Below are 19,837 nucleotides of genomic sequence, written 5' to 3'. Positions count from 1 at the left end.
CGTCATTCAGTTTTTTTTTATGGATTTAAACAAAGAGATAAATTAAAGTTCGTAAAAGAAGGTAGAGAAAATACATTATTTCCTTGTTGTATATAAAAAAAATGCTGCAAATTGAAATTTGCAAAAATTGCTTCCTAAAGATGGTCGAGATGCACGATGCTCAAAGCTTCCTCTATGAGGAAGCCAAAATGATAAATACAGCACCTCGTAGAGGAAGCTTTGAGCATCGTGCATCTTGACCATCTTGAGGAAGTAATTTGCAAATTTCAATTTTTTTTCATTTTCTAACAGACATTACTGTTTTCAGAAATTTTGCGTTCAGCATATAAGCTCAGTGCGAAATGAGGTTCCTTTCAATGGTCTCTCTGAAAAAACTAGTCAGAATATTATGATGCAGTTCGGTCAAATATTTGACGTTTCTTATAATCCTTAAATATTCTCGCATTCACGACAATCGAATAAACTATTTTTATACCGTGTCTCATGGTGGGAAGCCGTGGAGTAATTGGAACCAAACTAATCGCAAAATGTTTCTTGGCTCAGATTTTATTGGGAACAACCTTAACAATTTCACACTTCTGATGCCATATATAAAAACCCTTCCACGAGTTGCGACAATTCCAAAGATCATCCTTGCCCTAGTTAGTGAGTTTCTGTCATCCGAAGCGGTGAGGAGTCCACGTTCCCAAGCACCGAGGCCAGATCGATAAATCCTCGATAAATTTCAACCCCGTATTATGTCTATTCGATGAATCCGCTTTGGACCATCTCACAATTATTTTTCTCATTTACTATGGCCAAGAAAACAGTCCGAGAGTTTGTAACGAGCCAATTCAGTTTTCTTCTTGGCCTAATGACAATTATTAGATCAAGCTAATTGATAAAAATGTAATGAAAATTAGTCGTTTATCAAAGATGATAATTTATTCAGGAGAATAATTTTAGTTTATGACATATTTGAATGCTATTGAAAATTATACACAATAAATATTTTTTAAAACAGCAAAAAAAACGTCCACATTTGTTCGACGTATACAAATGCCAATCAATGGCACATTTTATAAATTTTCACATTGTTTTTTTTTTCGTTTTTTTTAAATTCTTCTTTTTCTTTTTGCACTTTCTTTTTAGTTTTGCTTTTATATTCTACCGCATACCAAGTACTAGTCTTTGAGACATACTGCACTTTGGTTAATAAAAATATACTTTCTATGTATTTTGCGATCTTACAAAATGTCTCTCGGTCGTTATTCTCACCGAAATTGAGGGTACGATCACAATCGGACACAACTATTCAAAATTTCAGTCTAAATTTCAACATTCTTGATCGCAATAACCTCAAAATATATATTCATGTATACTTCTTTAAATATATTTTAGAAAACTAAAAAAAAATCATGAACGGTTCTGTCAGCAGAAACGATGTTTTTATACTAAACGACGTTTTAGATCTCACTTCTGCATTCGTCGAAAGTTCATATGAATTTCTCACCACCTCATTTCACGAACAGATGTATCAAGAGTTTCCTGCTCGATTTTGCGTACTGGGTCTTCCAGACCCGGAAAACTCGCTGTTCGAAGCTTGAAAACCTGACTCGAAGGAACGTTTGCACATGCAAAGCCTTCGTGCAGTTCATATTTTCTCGAGAATTTTCGTTCTTCTTTTTAGGTTTATCAAAGTTTTGTGAAGCGCGAATCGCTTGTATTCGTTTTTTGGGTTTCTCAGACCAGAGAATTAACTGGGCCGTGAAAAATTCGGAGCAATCGTTTCGTCTAGCCACCGAAAATTGCTTGCACACACTGACATTCCAACAAAATCATTATCATTGTTTCCTACGTTTCACTCTTTGAGGTAGCTAGGACAGTGCTTGAAATATTGCACAAGGCCGAAATTTCTTCAGAATTATCACCACAATTTCCCATCGATCAATCACACAACAAACGCGTTCGAATTTTGGGGCGGACTTTTTCAGCGATGAAAACACTTGCGGAAGCGTTTCCATTGCCTAGAATCTGACGAACGATTGCAAGAAAATGCTAACCACAAATTTTTTCGATACATTCCTCCAAGCGTTAGATTAACAAAAATAGAAGTCGACTCCATCGCCCTATAATTTTTCTGGGGAATACAATTTTCTGGCAATCTATTGATTCATCTTATTTTTTCCTTACTTTCCAGTCCGATTATGACTTTTTTCGAATCCACTGATTTTCAAATCCACCAAACGACGAGGGAAAAGCATTCCTGTTCAAAATTCTTGATGAATAGAGATATTTTGTGTCTTCTTAATATTTCTTTCTGAAAGTTCATATGTTTTCAGGCTCTTGCCTCACGCTGACGTAACAATTCCCACTGTTTACTTATTCTGCGAGTGATACAAGTTTTCAAATTTTTTACCGGAGAATTGAGTTTTGAAGGTGACTGTGGCGAGGCTCTACCTTAAAGAAATACAGTTTGGCGTTCTAGTTTTCAAAGAAATGTGCGAGGCTCATTATTTTTTATTGAAAAATTTTAGATTCGCGCCAAAACAACCAGAACTTTAAATGTAAAATTTGTGAATCAAATTCTTAGCCACAGCCTACTTTTGACGAGGTCCACAACGCTTAAATATACATCAACTACGATCAAATTTAGTCCCATTATACCGTAGAACTATGATATCCTCCATAGAAGCAACCAAAAAATTCGTAACAACTTGTAAAAGAAAAAACTGTAAAAATACATTCGTAACTCGGAACAACGGTGCATTCAGAATTCGTAAAAACCCACAACAAATATAAACATCGACGTCTTAGCTACCTCATCAAAAAATCAGCAATAACGCTCGTTGCAATTACGTACAAAGGCTGCGGTTAATGTATAATTAAATTATGAAATATGAATTTGTGTGAAAGGAAATTAGAAAAAAAGAAAAGTAAAATAATTATTGACGTTCAGCATTGAGGAATAATTAAGAATAATCAGATGCGAAAAAGGCACTCTCATTTCTACATAGTTATCGTAATTCTAATACCTCATTCATTCATATACATTCAGTTTGATTGACACGTACGTATGTATATATAATGTATATGCGATACATAAATAGATTTTCTATTAGAAATGAAAAAAAGAAAATAAAAACAAACATTTGAATCATCGATTGTCGATCGAGATCTATGCAACAGCCTCATTACTTTTGCCTCGATAAAGTCTCGTCACAGTACAAAGATTGTGTATGAACACAACCACACACATACCCACAATCAGAACGACGCACACATTCACTTACACACACAGCCTAACGATCAATGAGAGTTTGAAGATTTTCTTATGAAAATCATTATTGTGCTCACAGATCAGTACGTGAAACCGGTTACTCATTCGTCGTTAATAACTTTGTTTTGTTGTTTTGTTTGTTTTTTTTTCATGTATCTCGTTAAAAAGTGACTATCGGTAAATATATTCACGAAGCGTGAAAGGTTGATGTGTATAAAAAAAGTTAAGGAGAGCTCGTTGCCTTGCATGATAGAAATTAACAGGTGAAACACGATTAGTCTTTCACCCCTCTCTCCTTCCCCCCGATCGATCGAGAGAACCGACGATAACGCGGAATATATTTACAACGGACATGCTTCTTCGGTTTTTTATCTTCTTTTAAAGTTTTTTTTGTTTGAAGGAACTCAGTCGAGCTTGTCAGACACCAGAGGAAATCTGACAATGCGTAATTGGCGCCCGAAATCGCATACTATACTGTCTCTTAATGCAAGCATTTGCTTCACGTAAACACTGTCATCCTTGTGGCCCAACCTCACTTCTCGAACAGGCTCCCCCGTCCTTACGTCCCAGACCACTAAAGAACCCTGAAAAAAATAAAAATTAGGAAATCAACCAATCTCGAAGATACGCTGCACGCCTTGCTTTGCCTGGTCAAATATTTTCATTGTAAAACTTAGCGTCAAGATCCTACCACGTTTCTAGGTACTTTCAAATTTGAGGATCTAATGAAGTCTAATCAGCAGTCTTATTTCTCCATGGTCATTTTAATCTTATCTTTGGTTATATCACTTCTATGTTCTTGTATTTGCAAATCATAATTTCTTGCTAAAATCTTATTCGTTGTTATTTTTAAAAGTTTATGGGAATTATTCAAAAAAAAAAAATTGAAACGAACATTCTGCCCCACACAATTGCATTATCTCTTTCGTAAATCTATGAATTCGTTTGGAAAATTTAATTTGACAACTTTTCAAACGCTATTCATTTTAATGATAAACAATTCAAGGATAAAAGTCGAGTTAGAAGTCGTTGTCAAGCCAAGTTTCTCAGACATTCTCACCTGATTACTCGTGATGAGCAACTGTTGTGTTAGCATGACTAATTGAAAGCTGTAAGCAGCTTTTTGGGCAGGTAGCGCGTGCAACAAATGTCCCTGGAAACGTTCCCAGACGCAGAGTCTCTCGTCGGTACCGATGCTTATGATGTACGAGGCCGAGCAGGTTATCGCAGCGACAGCACCATCGTGCGCTTGGATGCTGTACATGCACATCCCTGAAAAAGGTTCAACGATCTTACATTTAAATAATTTCTTTTTGGATTGTAATTTTGTGATTTTGAAGTTTGCAGTGTACTCCGAACACATTTTTCGTATAATGCCATCAATGGAAACTCTGCTGACAATTACCCGTCGATAAATCCCATACACAGAGCAATCCATCGCGAGATCCACTTCCCGAGGTCATCGGGCTGACCCTATCGATAAAGAGACACGATATTGGGCCACAATGTCCGTGTAACGTATACAAAGGGAGTTGATCCTCCAGCCTAAAGAAAAAAATTTGATTGCAAATCGTTAGCAACGATATTAGCATGGATTTCGGTACTTTACGAAACTGCGAATGCTAGAAAATATTAAGAAAACAGATTGAATCGGAGAAATGAATTCATTCACGTTTGTTGATAGAGTAATCACCTAAAGACTTTTAGCGTATGATCTTGACTTCCTGTAAGGACACGACCACCCTCACTGTCCAAAACAGTTATGGCTTGCTGATGAGCCCGGTGAGAGCCTTTTTTCAAACATCTCAGGTCTTCTTCAGGTGGTAAATTATTTATATCCATTGGCGATCCTGCACTCCCTGTTCTAACATGAGCTGAAAATAACAAAACGTAGTAAGACTTCAAATTATCTGGAGATTTTGATTAATAGAGAAATTTCAAATTTCCAAAATTATCTCCTATTTTTCATACGTCGATTGCAATATCGATTCCAATTGTTATATTTCGATGAATCTTATGATCAAATTAAGACAATTTTGTACTATTGGTTACGAAAAAATTCAAAATTATTTGCAGCGCTAAATTTTGAGTATGTTTTTAGTGATTTTCGGCATAGTGAAAGAGACAATGATAATAATCAATAAATCAATTGCTCTTACTTCTTCTGCCGGAACTGAAACCCCAGCCCACTTGAAGACCCTCGCTGTATCTTTCGAGCTCCAAAAAATCTACAGCACCGTTCAGTTTCGCGGCAATCACCCTATTACAAACGAACTTCACTGCCGAAGTTCCAAGACCCGAACCATCGTCGAAGAAACACTGAAATGAAAACAATTATACAATGAAAAATCTCGTAATGTATCTCGATCTAATTTTCTCGTCGCGCGTTATTAACTTATTAAAACTACAAAATGAGCGCTTTTTCATTGCACATACTTTCGAAACGATTGGTTGTAGAGAAAAAATCACAAGACCGATTTTGTAATGGATAAAATTTCTCAAAAAGTTCGCCCTGTAAATTGCAGTTTTTCAATCAGCTCTCAGGAATAAAGTACGGGAGATAGAAAAAAAACGTTTTGAAGCTTTTCTGTAAAAAATGTGATGCTCTATGAAAATGGTCCTGTGTTCTTTTGTATTATTTCTAACCCTTTAGATGGTATTAGCAGCAAAAGAATTGATTAAGGGTAAATTTGAAACGTTAATGACTATATCAACGTTTAATTGGAATACTCACTTTGAAGCGGCCGGTCGTGCCTTCCCAAAATTCAAGAGAACCATTGGCACAGCCGACGACGATAAGATTGTCTTGATAATCAACGCACCATATGGGGGACGGGCTTTGGTTATTTGAAGAAGTTTTATAAGTGTTAAGGGAGTTCGCACTATCGGTTAGTTCATTGGTATTGAATCTCCCCGAGCAAATGCTGAGTCCCTCGGTGCTCTCGCACTTTTGTACGTCTTCGATTGATTTTCGATGTTCTTCGGAAAGATGTTTGTAGCGTTCACCATAATCGAATCCTTGCTCGTAATTGGTTTGTGTCGGTGAATATTTTATAGAAGAAAAACGTGTGTTTATAGAAGATCGTAAGTCTGGTAATTCGAACGTTTGATCAAGACTGCGTCGAAATACGGAGGTGCGTTTGTCCGGAGAAAATTCTTGTATTTGATAATCGTTGTAGAGACAATTCATGGAGTGTCTTTTGGTAGATGTAGTTTGCGTTATGGGCCGATAGTTTCCGGATGTCGGTGAGGATTTTTGTCGGTGCGGAGCCGGCGAGTTATTGCTGAGAACGTAAGAGTTGGAAGTTTCCATTTCACCGCGTGACGGTGGCGAACCGCTCTCGTAATCGGACATCAACTCGTCCGGATCGGGCGTCCCGTTGATTAGATCTCTCGGTACGTTATTGAAGAATTTTTTCCTATCGATATGCGCGACCATTTCCCCGGTTATCGAGTCCCATACTCGAATATGTCCGGCCAGACACGTACTCGCAATCGTGTTCCCATCGGTTGCTATACACTCGACCTCTTGTGTGTGACCTTCGAGCACAAGAGGCAGAGTTTCTAGCACGAGCTGCGTCGATGAATCCTGAGTTTTCTCCTGCTGATGCCAACTCGCTCGCCACTCAGCGTAATTTCTCGTACAAACACATCGATAGAGTACCACCATCGTATACGCCACGACGATTACGCTAATCAAGCACAAAACAGCTGCCAAAAATATTTCCATCGGACTCGAGGGAACGAACGGCGCGTTCGTGTTGAATCCACGTGCCTCCGATCTCGTCGGTATCTCCATGTCTGTGACCAGGAAAAAACAACATTTGCGTGAGGAAGAAATGAGAAGAAAAAAAAAGAAAAACAAACTGATTTCTATTCGTAATTTTTCGTTCAGTCCCATTGTTCCGCAGTCGTATAATTCGTCGTAGACGCAATCGACACGCAAAGCTTACTTAGGTATACCTGAAAAGTCCAACGGGTCAAGAGCGGCCGTGGCGAAACTCTGCCATTGGAATAACTGCACGTCATTTGGATTGCTGATTTGCCTGACCAAACGAGGACTGAAAGCGTTTGATAACTTTATTGCCGGTAATATTGTTATGTGTTGGCCGGCCAGGGATATATTGTACATCATCAAAATCGATGACCAATGATACAACGACAATCGATTCCACGGTGGAAAATCTACTGGCCGTAATTTATTTAGCTCTTCCGTTATATTGTTCGTCACTGGAGGCTGAAAAATGAAGGAAAATTATGTTATTTCCAAATTATCTTATCAATACTTTAATTCATTGCTTGTTTTAATAAATTAACAAAAATATTAAATCCTTCGACTTGTTGAATTTCAATCGAAATATATCGAAGCTCATTCAGTATGTAATTGAATACGAAACGAAATGATTCGAAAATGAAACACCTCCAAAAGTGACCACTAAAAGAATATTTCTACGAAATTTCAAATCGTAACTTTCGATAGTTTGGTCTGCAGTCGAGAAAAAAAAATAAAGTTTAATGATTTCTCATGACAGAAGTATCACATGCCTGAACTGAAAAGTTTAAATGAATGGTAGCTTCACTAGACTCAACAGAAAGAAATGAAAATGAGAACGGTTGTTACCTGATCACTGGGAACATTAGGCAATCCGGTTGACGTCTGAATAGTGAGAGGCTTCACAGTGCTTAAGCCAACGTATGGTTTGATAGTTTGGGGTCTTTCCATAGTATATCCATCGTTTTCGGTATCTGGTTTGAGCGTGTCGCTCAAATGTATGAGATGTTCGATGACTCCAGAATTATAAATGATCATGCTTATCCAAACGACCATCCATACCATGAAAGCTCGTTGGAAGATTCGCGTTCTTGCCCAAAAGTGCACGAGCCTCAATCGCTTCGATGTTTTCACGAGGTTCTGAGTGTTTTGGGTATTTGGAGCAATGACATTGGTTGGACCGGTTGTGAGACCATTCAACCTCGGATGCGACTTGGAACGGAATATGTTCGGTTTTTTATTCGAAATGATCGTTGTAAATTGTTGTTTACGATTGGATCGCATGGTCGACATATGAAATTTGGAGTTTTCGCTCGAGAGCTCCGTTCTGCGTATATCAACCCCAAGTATAGTTGAGAAAAAAAACATTTGAAGAAAAAAATCGTTGAGAAGACCGACAATAGCAAATATGCAAAATTCTTGAATGGCCGGAACAAACGTAAACAATCCAATTGTGAGAATGGTCACTTCGGTTAGCAAATTTTTCGTTATCGACCATCCTTCTTTCGACATTCCTTGTGCAACTCTTATTTTAACATCCAAGTGCGAGGGCGTGCTCACAACGCTTTTCGTCAATACCAAAACATTCTCCAATCCAACGATCACAACGAGATATGGAAATATTTCTTTGCTGCTTAGGCTTAGCGTGAGACCGAAGAAAAAACAAATGCCTACGGTCATTGCCAACGATGATATAACGGTGAAACTCGCGCTAAACGCCATACCGACTTTGGACTTTATAAGCTCGATTTTACGAACAGAAAAATAAATATAAAAGAAGAGAGCCACGAACGTCATTGTTAACGGAAAAAACTCGCTGTAATTAAATTCACCGGGATAAAAAATGTGCAGAGTCTCGTCGTGCGTCTCCGGCTGCGCTGACGTTTTCTCCCGCACTTGATGCAGCGAATAATACGTCGTTAAACGATTTTTTAAACCGCTTATGAATCTGTAACATAAATTTCAAATTATTATTATTATCATTTGAACAACGTTGTTTACTCAAGTTTATTCCACGATTGATTATTCTTGATATTTTTTGTAGTACTCTTGTACGAACACTCGTTTCATGAATCATTGAAGTTCCTTTTTTTCAATTCTAACACCGTTTATCATTTTTATAGTGTAAAATAATTCTGATTAATAGAATTGCGTTTCCATTTCACAATTTTCGATATTCCATGCATATTTAAGCATCAAGTAACAGAATATACAAATTTCGAGCTCTCATATGAAGCTCGCCGTACGAATGGGCTTCAAAAGAAATAAAACTATTTTCGGAAGTTTATATCACTGCAAAACTTTTCTCACCTCGGATCGTATTCCTTAAGAAAAATGGTGACAGCATATTGCAGAACTCTCTGTCGCACGCGAACGGGATATCTCTTGATCCCGGTCTCCTTAAGGTTCATGCCGAACATCATCTCAGCTACGCTTATTTTACCCTTTTGAAGACTCTGTAAATAGAAATATTGAAGTAATTACTTCGACCGAGTTGTCCGACGATACTTTTTCGATATTTCTGACATTTTCAGAAAACTGGGGTTGAATTATTTCCACCAAACATTCTTCCGTTACATATTTTTTTCTCTGTGGGAATTTTGGGTTCTCCCCCACAAATTTGTAATTTTTCTACTTTAATTCCCCTTTAGAAACAAATGACGAAATTTATCGAAAAAAAAAGAATTCTGATAATTTATTTGCCTCAATATAAAAAAAAAAAAATTGTACGCATTTAAAAATGTTAAAATTCAGTTTCTGAAACTTATTTTGTAGCATATCGTCCACGCAAACCATTCAAGTATTTGACGCATCCACTTAAGACTTAAAATTTCAATGCGGCTACGACGAGTTAAAATTTTTCATTTTTGTGTAAAGATTTGTACAATTGGATGTTTTATTATTCACGTACGTCATCGCGCACTACGTCGACTAACATGGATTGACGAACAATGTTGTCCTTGCAAATCTGTGCGTACATTTTTTTCTCATGTCAACGTCCAGCCTCATATGAATATTTCTGCATACGTTAACGACGTAAACACTAGTGTGTACATGAAAACGAGAAGGTTTTTGAAAATGCTAAGAATCATTGTAGACGTTTTACCTGGTAAGAAAAAATAGTGCCCAGAAGATCGGTATCTTGATTGAATATCTCCATGCTCTGTTGCCACAAATTTGCAGGCGATAAAACGAGACAATTATACTCTGGCAAAATTTCTGGTTTTTTGGAATTTCTTTTTTTTATCGCTTCGACATGAAGGCACACTTGACCAAGAGTCTTCAGACTGCAAGAAATTACATACAAAAGATGGTAATTAAAATTTCACGTTTTTCAACGCTTCAAGGATTTTTTCACGGAACCGAAGTTCCTCGGACTTGTATATACTCACGTCTCAGGATCTTGGTAATTTTGTATGATCTCAAGAAGGTTGAAAATTTCGTAAAGTGGTCCACGGAAGGCGTCGGAGAGAGCGAGATCTTCGGCCCACGGTACTACACCGACCCTCATAACAACTTGCTGCACGTAAAGAGCTGGAGTATCCGATCCATTGACCGGTGTTATTGTGTGATTTATCACAGTCCGTGGCGCGTTGCCAGGGATTGGCAAATTCACCAAAGGAGAGCTAAATTATGCACACAGAATAATAAGTTTTAGAATCTTTTCAAACGTGCCAAATGCAGTGAAGTTCTTTTTTGGTCAAAGAGCAACTACGTTTATAGCATTTCCAGAATATCATCGAGCCTTGATCAACATTTTCTCGCACCGCTGAATCGACACGATATTTTTAAGAATTCTTGATCGTTCAATCATTTTTATTTATATTTCCTGGTTTCATTTCATTTCATGGTTTTTTGAATCAGGTCAAGACGTTTTCATCAGGAAAACTTCTTTTTCAATTTCTGTTCGTAAAATAATCAATTCCAATGTTTTTTCCTTGGTCACGTATTATTTGTATTTTGTATTTGTATTTTGTATTTGTATTTTGTATTTGTATTTTGTATTTGTATTTTGTATTTGTATTTTGTATTTGTATTTTGTATTTGTATTTTGTATTTGTATTTTGTATTTGTATTTTGTATTTGTATTTTGTATTTGTATTTTGTATTTGTATTTTGTATTTGTATTTTGTATTTGTATTTTGTATTTGTATTTTGTATTTGTATTTTGTATTTGTATTTTGTATTTGTATTTTGTATTTGTATTTTGTATTTGTATTTTGTATTTGTATTTTGTATTTGTATTTTGTATTTGTATTTTGAATTTGTATTTTGTATTTGTATTTGTATTTTGTATCATTGAGAAACAAAAAATTTGAATTGATTTCACACTTGAGAGATTGAATGATCGATCGATTGCCAACTGAAGATTTTTTGTTCAATATTTTAAATTTTATACAAAAAAGTTCGTTAAATAATAAATATTTATAGACGAAAAAAAATACTCACCAACATAATAGGACGACCGAGATTGCCAGAGATATGACTGTAACAGGATGGGAGGAACAAAACAGGCCATGGGCATAATAGAGCCCTGCAACTCTGTCTGGCAGACTTCGGGACATTTCACTTTAAGGCCGTATCACCAACATCGCTTGCTTTTCTTACGATCTGTAAAAAAAATCGAAAAATTTTTTTTGTTATAATTTCGAATGTAATAGAATTGAAAACGATAATAAGAATAAGATCTGCGCTTTTCCTATTCATACGCATGAACGATATTCTTTTTGGAAACTTTGTAAATACTGAATTTCAATAAACACTCAAAAGATAATCAATCGCCAATACGTCCTCAGATCTCGAGCATTACGTAAGCACAGACGTAACGATTGACTATCAGTCATGAATATGCAATGTTATTAGACGGATTGTATCGCAGATTAAATTGAAGTAAAATGAGTCTTTCAAAATACGCGGGATTTCGAAGCGAATCCATTGAATCGTGTGTATCTTATAGTTTATCGCTTCGAGAGAGAAGCAAAGATTAATTGGAGCTGTGGTTTGAGTTAATGATAAGAGCAAGATATTTTTCGTATCTCAGTGCACTGTGACGAACGCACTCTCCCCCTGTTTTTGGTAATAAAAAAAAAAGATCCGAAGAAGGAAGAATGCGAAAGCTCTTCAGTTAAATTCTCACATTGCGCAATGTATCTTTACTGCTCGAATGATTTATTCAATTTATACAGATATCCGATGCTCCTGTGTGTATCGTGAACTCTCTGAGCCCAAAAGTTATGATATCGAATGACAGATATGCATACCTCAAAGTTTTTGTCTTTTCAAAGAATTATGAGATTGTGAATATCAAATAATGATTCCAATGTCACGAACGCAACAGCGAGGGTTTGTAACCTTCGATGAATCTATCTGATAAAACGATTCATTATTATTTTTCACAATTCGTCAGTCACTTTGATAATATTCCATTTATCGTACTCATTCACAGTTCTATATTATTACAATATTATTGAAAAGTCAATTTCTCCACTGAGGCTATATTTGGAAAATGAATATCAATCTCTATAAATATATCATGCATTCCGATCCATCCAGCCTCTTTCGAGACTATTGTAGTGAAAGTTAAAATAACAAACATGCATAAACACATGGGCTCTTATCGAATCAAGGATAAACAACTTTTGTGCATAATTGAAATAATATTTGAAACGGTTGACTGGTCGGTGCAACCTTGCACACTCGATCTATGATTTTTGAATTCTCTTGCTTGTGGACACAGAAAACAACAATTTTGAACATCAATTTTTTGATGATTTTTCTTGTTGGATTAATAACTGGTCAGCTTGACATAAAATGTATGACGCTGAAGTTTGCAACGTTGGAGTTCAACGAAATAATTTAAAAAATATTCTCCAATAATTCTGAAATTCTGTTACCTGCCTAATTTGCAATTTGTATTTTTTCAGTCTACATCAATGATTTGTGGAATAAAAAAAATAGTGAATTACAAATGGCATTTTCGTTAATTTCGTTGGACTCCAACGTTGCAAACTTCAGCGTCGTTAAAATGTGACAGAAATGAAGTTGGTTCCTAGCTAAAAATATTGGCAACTCAGAACTTGCATGGTAACAAAAATTGCAAAATTTTAATTCTAATATTCCTTTTTTGATCTAGACTTTTCCAGAACCATTTTTTCCATATATTTTTATTATCGCATCCTGGAAACTTTTTCTCGTTACCTGAAAAGAGATAAAATGATTGGAGAAATCAGAGAATGCTGTTGAACATTTGTTAAAAACAATCTACAAAATTGATTTTCAAGAAGGTACTCCATGAAGTCAAAATGTTACTCAATAATGGACATTTTGCAGCAATTCAATTATGCCAATTTTAATATTTTAAAAGTATTGGAATTTGAAAACATGAAATAGTATTGCTTGTATTTCACAGGTCTGAGCTTTGATGCCGTTTTTATGAATGCCAAATTTTTGTTTCACCTGTAAAATATCTTGACTCAAACCTAAAGTGCCATTTCAATCTGGGACTAAAAAAATCTGACACTTTTTTGTTTAAAATTTTAAAGTCTTAAAGCTCAAACCAGTAGGAAGAAAGTTGAAAATTGGGAGTCATCAATTGAAGTAATATATGAAATCTTTTCAGTCATGTAACATTGATGCAGATATCAATTGCAACTAAAGCAAGTGATAAATATACAGGACCCGGGACTCTTCTCAAGACGGAGGGATAGAGAAGAACAAATTAGCTGGGAGACTTTAAGCGCTGATTCAATTTCAAGCAAGGCCAATGAAGGCGTCAAACTAAGAGATACAAGAACATCCATTGACTTGAAAATACAAATGTATTCTTTCATAGTGTTTACACAAATCTAATTACTTGTCTCCTGTTTTAATCTGCAAAATGATGATTTTTGGTCTTAAAAAAAACAATTTTGTTTCAATCATCACATAAAACAATGTCCATGTATTAATTCTTATAATGAAAAACCTGTGAAGAGTTGCATCACTCTTACAACATTCATTTCCATGTCAAAGTCTTTAGTAGATAATTGAGTATAAAATGTTTAAATATTAAAAGCTTGTGGAACAAATGGTGAGAGAATGATCAGAGAATACTTTCTTCAGCTCAACTCTAGGTGGCCATACGCACGAGCAAAATTGATGAGAGTCAAGGGGCAATTGGATGAAAAGACACTCGTCAGAATAAAAGAAAAAACGAAAAATAAATTTTAAAAAACCTTCGACGCACCTCATTAACAGCGGAGCATCGATTCTTCGGTTCTTGTTGGCGAATAAGAATCAGTCTTTCAGGGAATTACTTAATTTTTCCGCAACACACTCACGACGGTACTAATTGCGTAGAATTTTCGTACGTTGATAAGAGGAAAAAAATTTAAACGTCCAGATCGTAAAACAAAATTAACCTCTTTGTTGATTGTATGTAGCACGAAATGCGATAGGAAAAAAAATACGTCGAACCGCGCAGACGGTGGGCGATGATCGGCAAAGAAAAAACTTGCCGTGAAAAATTTGGAGGTTATGCACTGTCGAAATCTCGAAACGATAATTCTCGTCTTGTTGCTAATGGCACCAAGGAGCACTCAGTCGAAGGGTCTTAGTCCGGCAATCTTCAAGATTTCACATATTTTTTTTTTCCCCTCTTATCTTGTCCGTGACTATTTTGACCAACTTTCGAAGACAAACAACACACACGTGCTTTTCTACGAAAGGAGATAAACGCGCGCAATTTTATATCGACTAGGAACCGAACGTTTTTCTCCGTCTCCCTTTTCGTACTTTTTTTTCACTTGGAACAGGTACGAAACGTGCTTTGACTGTCTTTAGAGTCTATATAACTATTTTATTATATGAATTTCGTGCTGTCGTCGTGTCCCGCAAGTATACTATACTCCTTACACGCAAGTTCCAATCGAGAGTGCACTGCCCGGTTCAATTTAACTCGGAGAGAGGCCGACAGTGTTTGAGTCGCAAAAGAGAGATAGAGTCATAGAAACACTGTTAAAGTCGACATGTTAGAACAAGACAGAATGACATAAAGAGGGGAGAAGAAAAGGAGAGGGAAAGAGGACAAGAGCAACGCAAGACATATACCGTGTGCGAACCACGACTAATTTTATTTTTAAACGCTCCGGTCGAGCCTCCGCGCAACAACCAATAGCAGGTGTATCTCTTGTTCGCTATATATCAATATACATCCATGTGCCCAACGCCACTGCCATTATTTACATCATGTGCGATTGTCGCTCTTTAATAAAAACTAACACGTGGTGGAAAACTTCATGTTGACTCAATGAACATGTTTTTATTAATGCGTACTCTTCACTTTTCTTCTACCCTCATCAACGTTTTTAGTCCGTGATATTCGATATTTTGCGTTTCGCGTTTCACCGCAGCAGACGTAACTGAAAATTTTATCGTTATTTTTCGACGCACGACGTAACGAATTACACAAACGCGTAGCGTCGACTGGCAATCCCGGGCACTGCTTTATCGACCTACGCAACAGTCAAAACTTTTTCTTCGCCTGTGCTTTTACTGCTCCAGTGCGCGCATTATTTACTCGTATTTTCTTATCGGAAACGTATGTGTGTATGCGTGTGTGAGTATGTGAGAAATTCAATACGAACAGTCGGACAGACATGTGGATAAATTGAATTGTTTTCGAAGCGAAACCACCGATTTGGGTACACATACCGTGCTGTCATAACCGTGTTCTTCAACCGCGACATGAAAAGAAGATCGCGTGCATGTGAGTGTTATTTATCTTCTCTACATGCAGTGATTTTTGCTGATCCGTATAAGATTGTTCTGTGTGATACACCGTGAAAAAAAACGAGTTACTTTAAATTATATATGCATTCGTAAGTCTTGGTTCACTGCTGCTCATACTCTGCTCGTAATCACTGTTTTCCATGGCATCTAAACAAAGTATTATTTCATCAAATTTATAATTCGAATATCATGAGTCACGAAGAATATTCTTCCAATGAAACTCGTCTTTTTACGTTTCAAGGAAATTGGTTTTTTCCGGAGCTCGATAGCCTCGCAATTCCGAGGAACATTGGAATTTTCAATATTATGATTATTCGAAAAATTAGATGATGATTAGGATGAAAGAAACGCGACGATTGCAAAAAAGATTTGTGCATGTTGGGATCGCAAAATTCTTTTTAAATCTACTTTTTTTGTTTCTCGAATGTAAATTATTTCATTATCGAAAAGAAAAACATTTCTGTGCTTCAATTCATATTTCTTACAACGAATTGTTCCGATAACTTCCACAAATGGTTTTTGATAATGATTCAAAGACAAACCTCCGGTTCAAACGAATACTCAGACCATAAATTGATGACGAAATTTCTTACGAACAACGAGAAATAATCAAAGAAAAAAACTCCGATGGTGAGCCACGCATTTTGTATCGACCCTATTTTTTCTCGTTTCTTTCGCGATTTACATCAATGACGGACGCATTCTATGGAATCTCCGAGCATTATAAGTCCGATGCTCGCGCTCGTTGACGCGCATATAATTTATCAATTGCGTAACTAAATGGAAATTAAAGAGTCAAAGACACGGTCAATGGCAAACGGAGGTCAAACGTCTAGGCGCGTAGGAAGAGAAAACACTTTTCGTGAGCAGTCAGATCATTTGTCAACATTTTAAGGATGTATGTATATAAGGTCAATTTCGCAGTACATTTATTTATTTTTTAAGGTTATGTTTTATGTTAAAATGTCAATGGTGAATCATTTCTGTTTGCATTTTATAATTTTTAATAAAAAAACTATGTCATTTTGAATCATAATTTACGATTTTTACTAAAATTAATATCCAATTTGATAACTGTGATCAAGCACAAGCGAGCCAATCAAATTACATGTCCAATATGGCGGACGTACTAACTACAGAATGCCGCTGAAACGTAAAAAGTTAACCCCAAATATCTCCACAACGACGACGCCTGTACCCGAAACTTCTTAATTCTTAAATATTTCTTTCAAATTCATGGAAAGTTTGACACGCCGATATTTTTTACATACATCCTTAATTCCATTTGTAGATAAAAATATTTCGTAGTTTTCCTCAAACACTCCTTAAATACGATAACAACATTTCGTAATTGTGAATCATTTTCCCGTCTACCAGTTTTGAATTTAGTGATTCAATGAAAAATTCATTTGTATTATTGATAAACTACAATTTAGGTTAGCTAATTGTAAGTGACAGTTTATTATTATTTTATTTTATACGTAAAAATGTGATGAAAATAAAGACAGCAAACCCTGAGTCGATTAGTATCCTCAATATATTTTTATTTTCTTCTCTTAACCTCCAAATCATCCACTACTTCAAAATTATTTCAATTACAAAGAAATATTCGAAAACACAATATTTTCGAATGAATTTTTCTTACCATTTTATAAACAATGGTTACCTCAATTATCACATGGTGATTGGGTACGAAATTTAACCTCAAAACAGCTCATGCTTGCACTTTAAATTCCATTCCACCTTAAAAGGCTTGAGGGTTAATACTTTTGAAAAAATTCCAGGTTCGTTATGATCTCATGGAATCAGTCGAACACAAAATCGACTTGCTTTTCGTCATGTACGAGCATTGAAAATGCATGGAAGAAATTACATTAAAATTTAAGGTTAACCGAAACGAATCTGTTGTAATTGAATAATTTTTGAACCTCACGAACGATTTTCTATAAGAAATCTATAAAATTGGTGCTTTACCATTTTTCGATTCAATCAATTATGTACATATCGAATCTGGAGGTTTCAAATGTATTTTGAATCGACATTTAAAATATAGAAAAGAAAAAGGATGCAGAAATATAACTGTTCGATGTCTCATTTCAAACTCAAGCGACATAACTTATTTATAACGCGATATTCGAATTTGCTAATTTTGAAATTATCGAACGAATCGTTAAGGAGTTTCGGTACAGTAAACCAACATGCTTAGGTTATTTTGAAATTTTTTCCATATGTTCGTCGATAATGTCAAGGCTCACCTGCAAAAATTGAGATTGATTCACAACACAGTTTTTGAGAAATAATTTTTTTTTATGAAGCATTTTAACACGGGATTAGGTGGCACAAATCATATTTTTTTTTGTCATAATTTAAAAAATGCTTACACATTAAAAAGAAAAACACCAACTTCCACGTTGTATTAAACTGATAATTGTATCAAATTTTCAAGAAGTTTCTCTGCATAGTTTGTTAGATTTTCGTAAAAACAAATTACTGAACTGCTCATTTTCCATCAACTCGCCACGATCGAAAGAAGTAACGGCAACGTTGCATTATGTCAGGATCGGCGCGAAATTTCAAACAGTCAAATGAAGTGGATGGATGAGGTTATGTGTATCGTATGAAACCGAGCAATATTCATATTTTGTCCAACCTCTGTCTGTTTCACTCTTTTATCATGAACAGCTTCGGTCACCCATTTGCCTTTCCACCGTTTTCTTGGTACCATTACGATAATAACAAAGAAACGATTCAACACTACTGATAAAATGATCGCGAGGTTGAAACTTCGAGACGACCGAAACTCCTTAAGATGATGGATCAGTCGGTAATCACAACCGTGAGTGCGACAACCGAGAAATAGCTGCAAATTTTGAAAAAGAAATTTTTCCACATCGTTCGTCTGATCGAAGAAATAAAAATGTCATCGGATTTTTGTGATCGTGCTGCGTACGATGACCTTTTTATTATTTTAATCGGAAAAACGATGTCAAAGAGTTTCAATTTCAAAAATTCGAGTTGTGATTACCGACTGATCCATCATCTTAAGAGGATGGATCAGTCGGTATATCGCGACCATGAGTGCGAGAGAGGTAGCTGCAAATTTCGAAATCGAAATTCTTTGACACAGTTTAACCGATTAAAAAAAGGCTCTGTCAGTCGATTTTTGCCATCGTTCTGCGTAGGCTGACAGAGCCTTTTTTAAATCGATCAAACTGTGTAAAAGAATTTCGATTTCGAAATTTCCAAGTGAGGTTAGTCGACTGATCCATACTCTTAATTCCGTTCATAACATCACTGATCAACCTTAGAGTGCTGTGGAAGCCAAGCAGATAATAAAATTAATCCCAGATCTGAGACGAATTCGATTTCCTACAGTCGATTACACATACATGAGTCATCAACGATTTTCCGTTGATTGAATGTCTATTAAACGTACGAACGTTTTACTTGGCAGCAGTATCAATTACTTACCTTCCATAGCGTACAATTTAATTTTATATCATAAATATCGCGATACGGCAGGAGGTTAGGGAAGCTTCGTTTGTCACTAATTCAATTAAAAGGGATGCCGAAGGGTTGCTATGGTTAAACGATAGGACTGGAGCTTATATATCCACTCGAACTCACAATATGAGAGTTTGTACCGAATTTAATTAAAGCATCCAGAAATCCAGTATTCATCGTATCGTTTCGAAATACTCACAGTTCTCAAGTGTGTTATACATTAGTTCTCGCATCAAAGGTTCTCTTCCATTCCCCCCTCCATCGTCCGTCAAACGTGGAGTCGTTATTTTACCGGCATCGAAAATAGGCCGTGTCGAATATCGATAAACGTTCAAGCCCTTCGCGAAACATCGGACGACTCTTGGTGAAATGCTTCCCGCATGTGATATTACCGATCAATTTGTATCGAACAGTGTGTTATTGTATACTACACCAAACCACGAAATGATGTGCATTCGAGTGATCTGGCAATGTTTGAAGGTTATGTTTTGTTTGGGGCTATTCAACCGTAGTTCGCAGGAGCGATGAATACG

General features: G+C 36.1%; 1 protein-coding gene and 2 long non-coding RNA genes across 7 annotated transcripts; 2 read left to right on the top strand and 1 right to left on the bottom strand.

The window, feature by feature from the left end:
- Positions 1–905: 905 nt before the first annotated feature.
- Positions 906–19,805, bottom strand: SCAP (SREBP cleavage activating protein). Of its 4 annotated transcripts, none has more exons than XM_043433119.1 (13): positions 19,504–19,805; positions 11,481–11,642; positions 10,424–10,657; positions 10,138–10,318; positions 9,342–9,487; positions 7,881–8,979; positions 7,223–7,496; positions 5,994–7,060; positions 5,419–5,578; positions 4,953–5,133; positions 4,665–4,804; positions 4,320–4,531; positions 906–3,843 (listed from the first exon to the last, which is right to left on the bottom strand). In XM_043433119.1, exons 2-13 carry the CDS (start codon positions 11,594–11,596, stop codon positions 3,664–3,666), a joined length of 3,990 nt encoding a protein of 1,329 aa, XP_043289054.1. In that variant the 5' UTR covers positions 11,597–11,642; positions 19,504–19,805; the 3' UTR covers positions 906–3,663. The 4 variants fall into 4 exon arrangements, with proteins under 4 accessions (XP_043289054.1, XP_043289053.1, XP_043289052.1 ...); XM_043433118.1 differs by lacking the exon at positions 19,504–19,805 and adding an exon at positions 14,246–14,954; XM_043433117.1 differs by lacking the exon at positions 19,504–19,805 and adding an exon at positions 14,257–14,954.
- Positions 12,006–13,999, top strand: LOC122418950 (uncharacterized). Its single transcript, XR_006262778.1, has 3 exons — positions 12,006–12,107; positions 13,165–13,315; positions 13,651–13,999. It is a non-coding gene; the product is annotated as an uncharacterized lncRNA (long non-coding RNA).
- LOC122418951 (uncharacterized) lies at positions 15,133–17,336 on the top strand. Of its 2 annotated transcripts, none has more exons than XR_006262779.1 (2): positions 15,133–15,889; positions 16,042–17,336. It is a non-coding gene; the product is annotated as an uncharacterized lncRNA (long non-coding RNA). The 2 variants fall into 2 exon arrangements; XR_006262780.1 differs by having other exon boundaries at positions 15,133–15,956.
- Positions 19,806–19,837: the final 32 nt, after the last annotated feature.

Source organism: Venturia canescens, chromosome 1 (genome assembly GCF_019457755.1).
Source record: "Venturia canescens isolate UGA chromosome 1, ASM1945775v1, whole genome shotgun sequence".
Lineage (NCBI taxonomy): Eukaryota > Metazoa > Arthropoda > Insecta > Hymenoptera > Ichneumonidae > Venturia > Venturia canescens.
The sequence above is the reverse complement of the archived record's forward strand: the minus strand, read 5'-3'. Positions and strand labels throughout refer to the sequence as shown.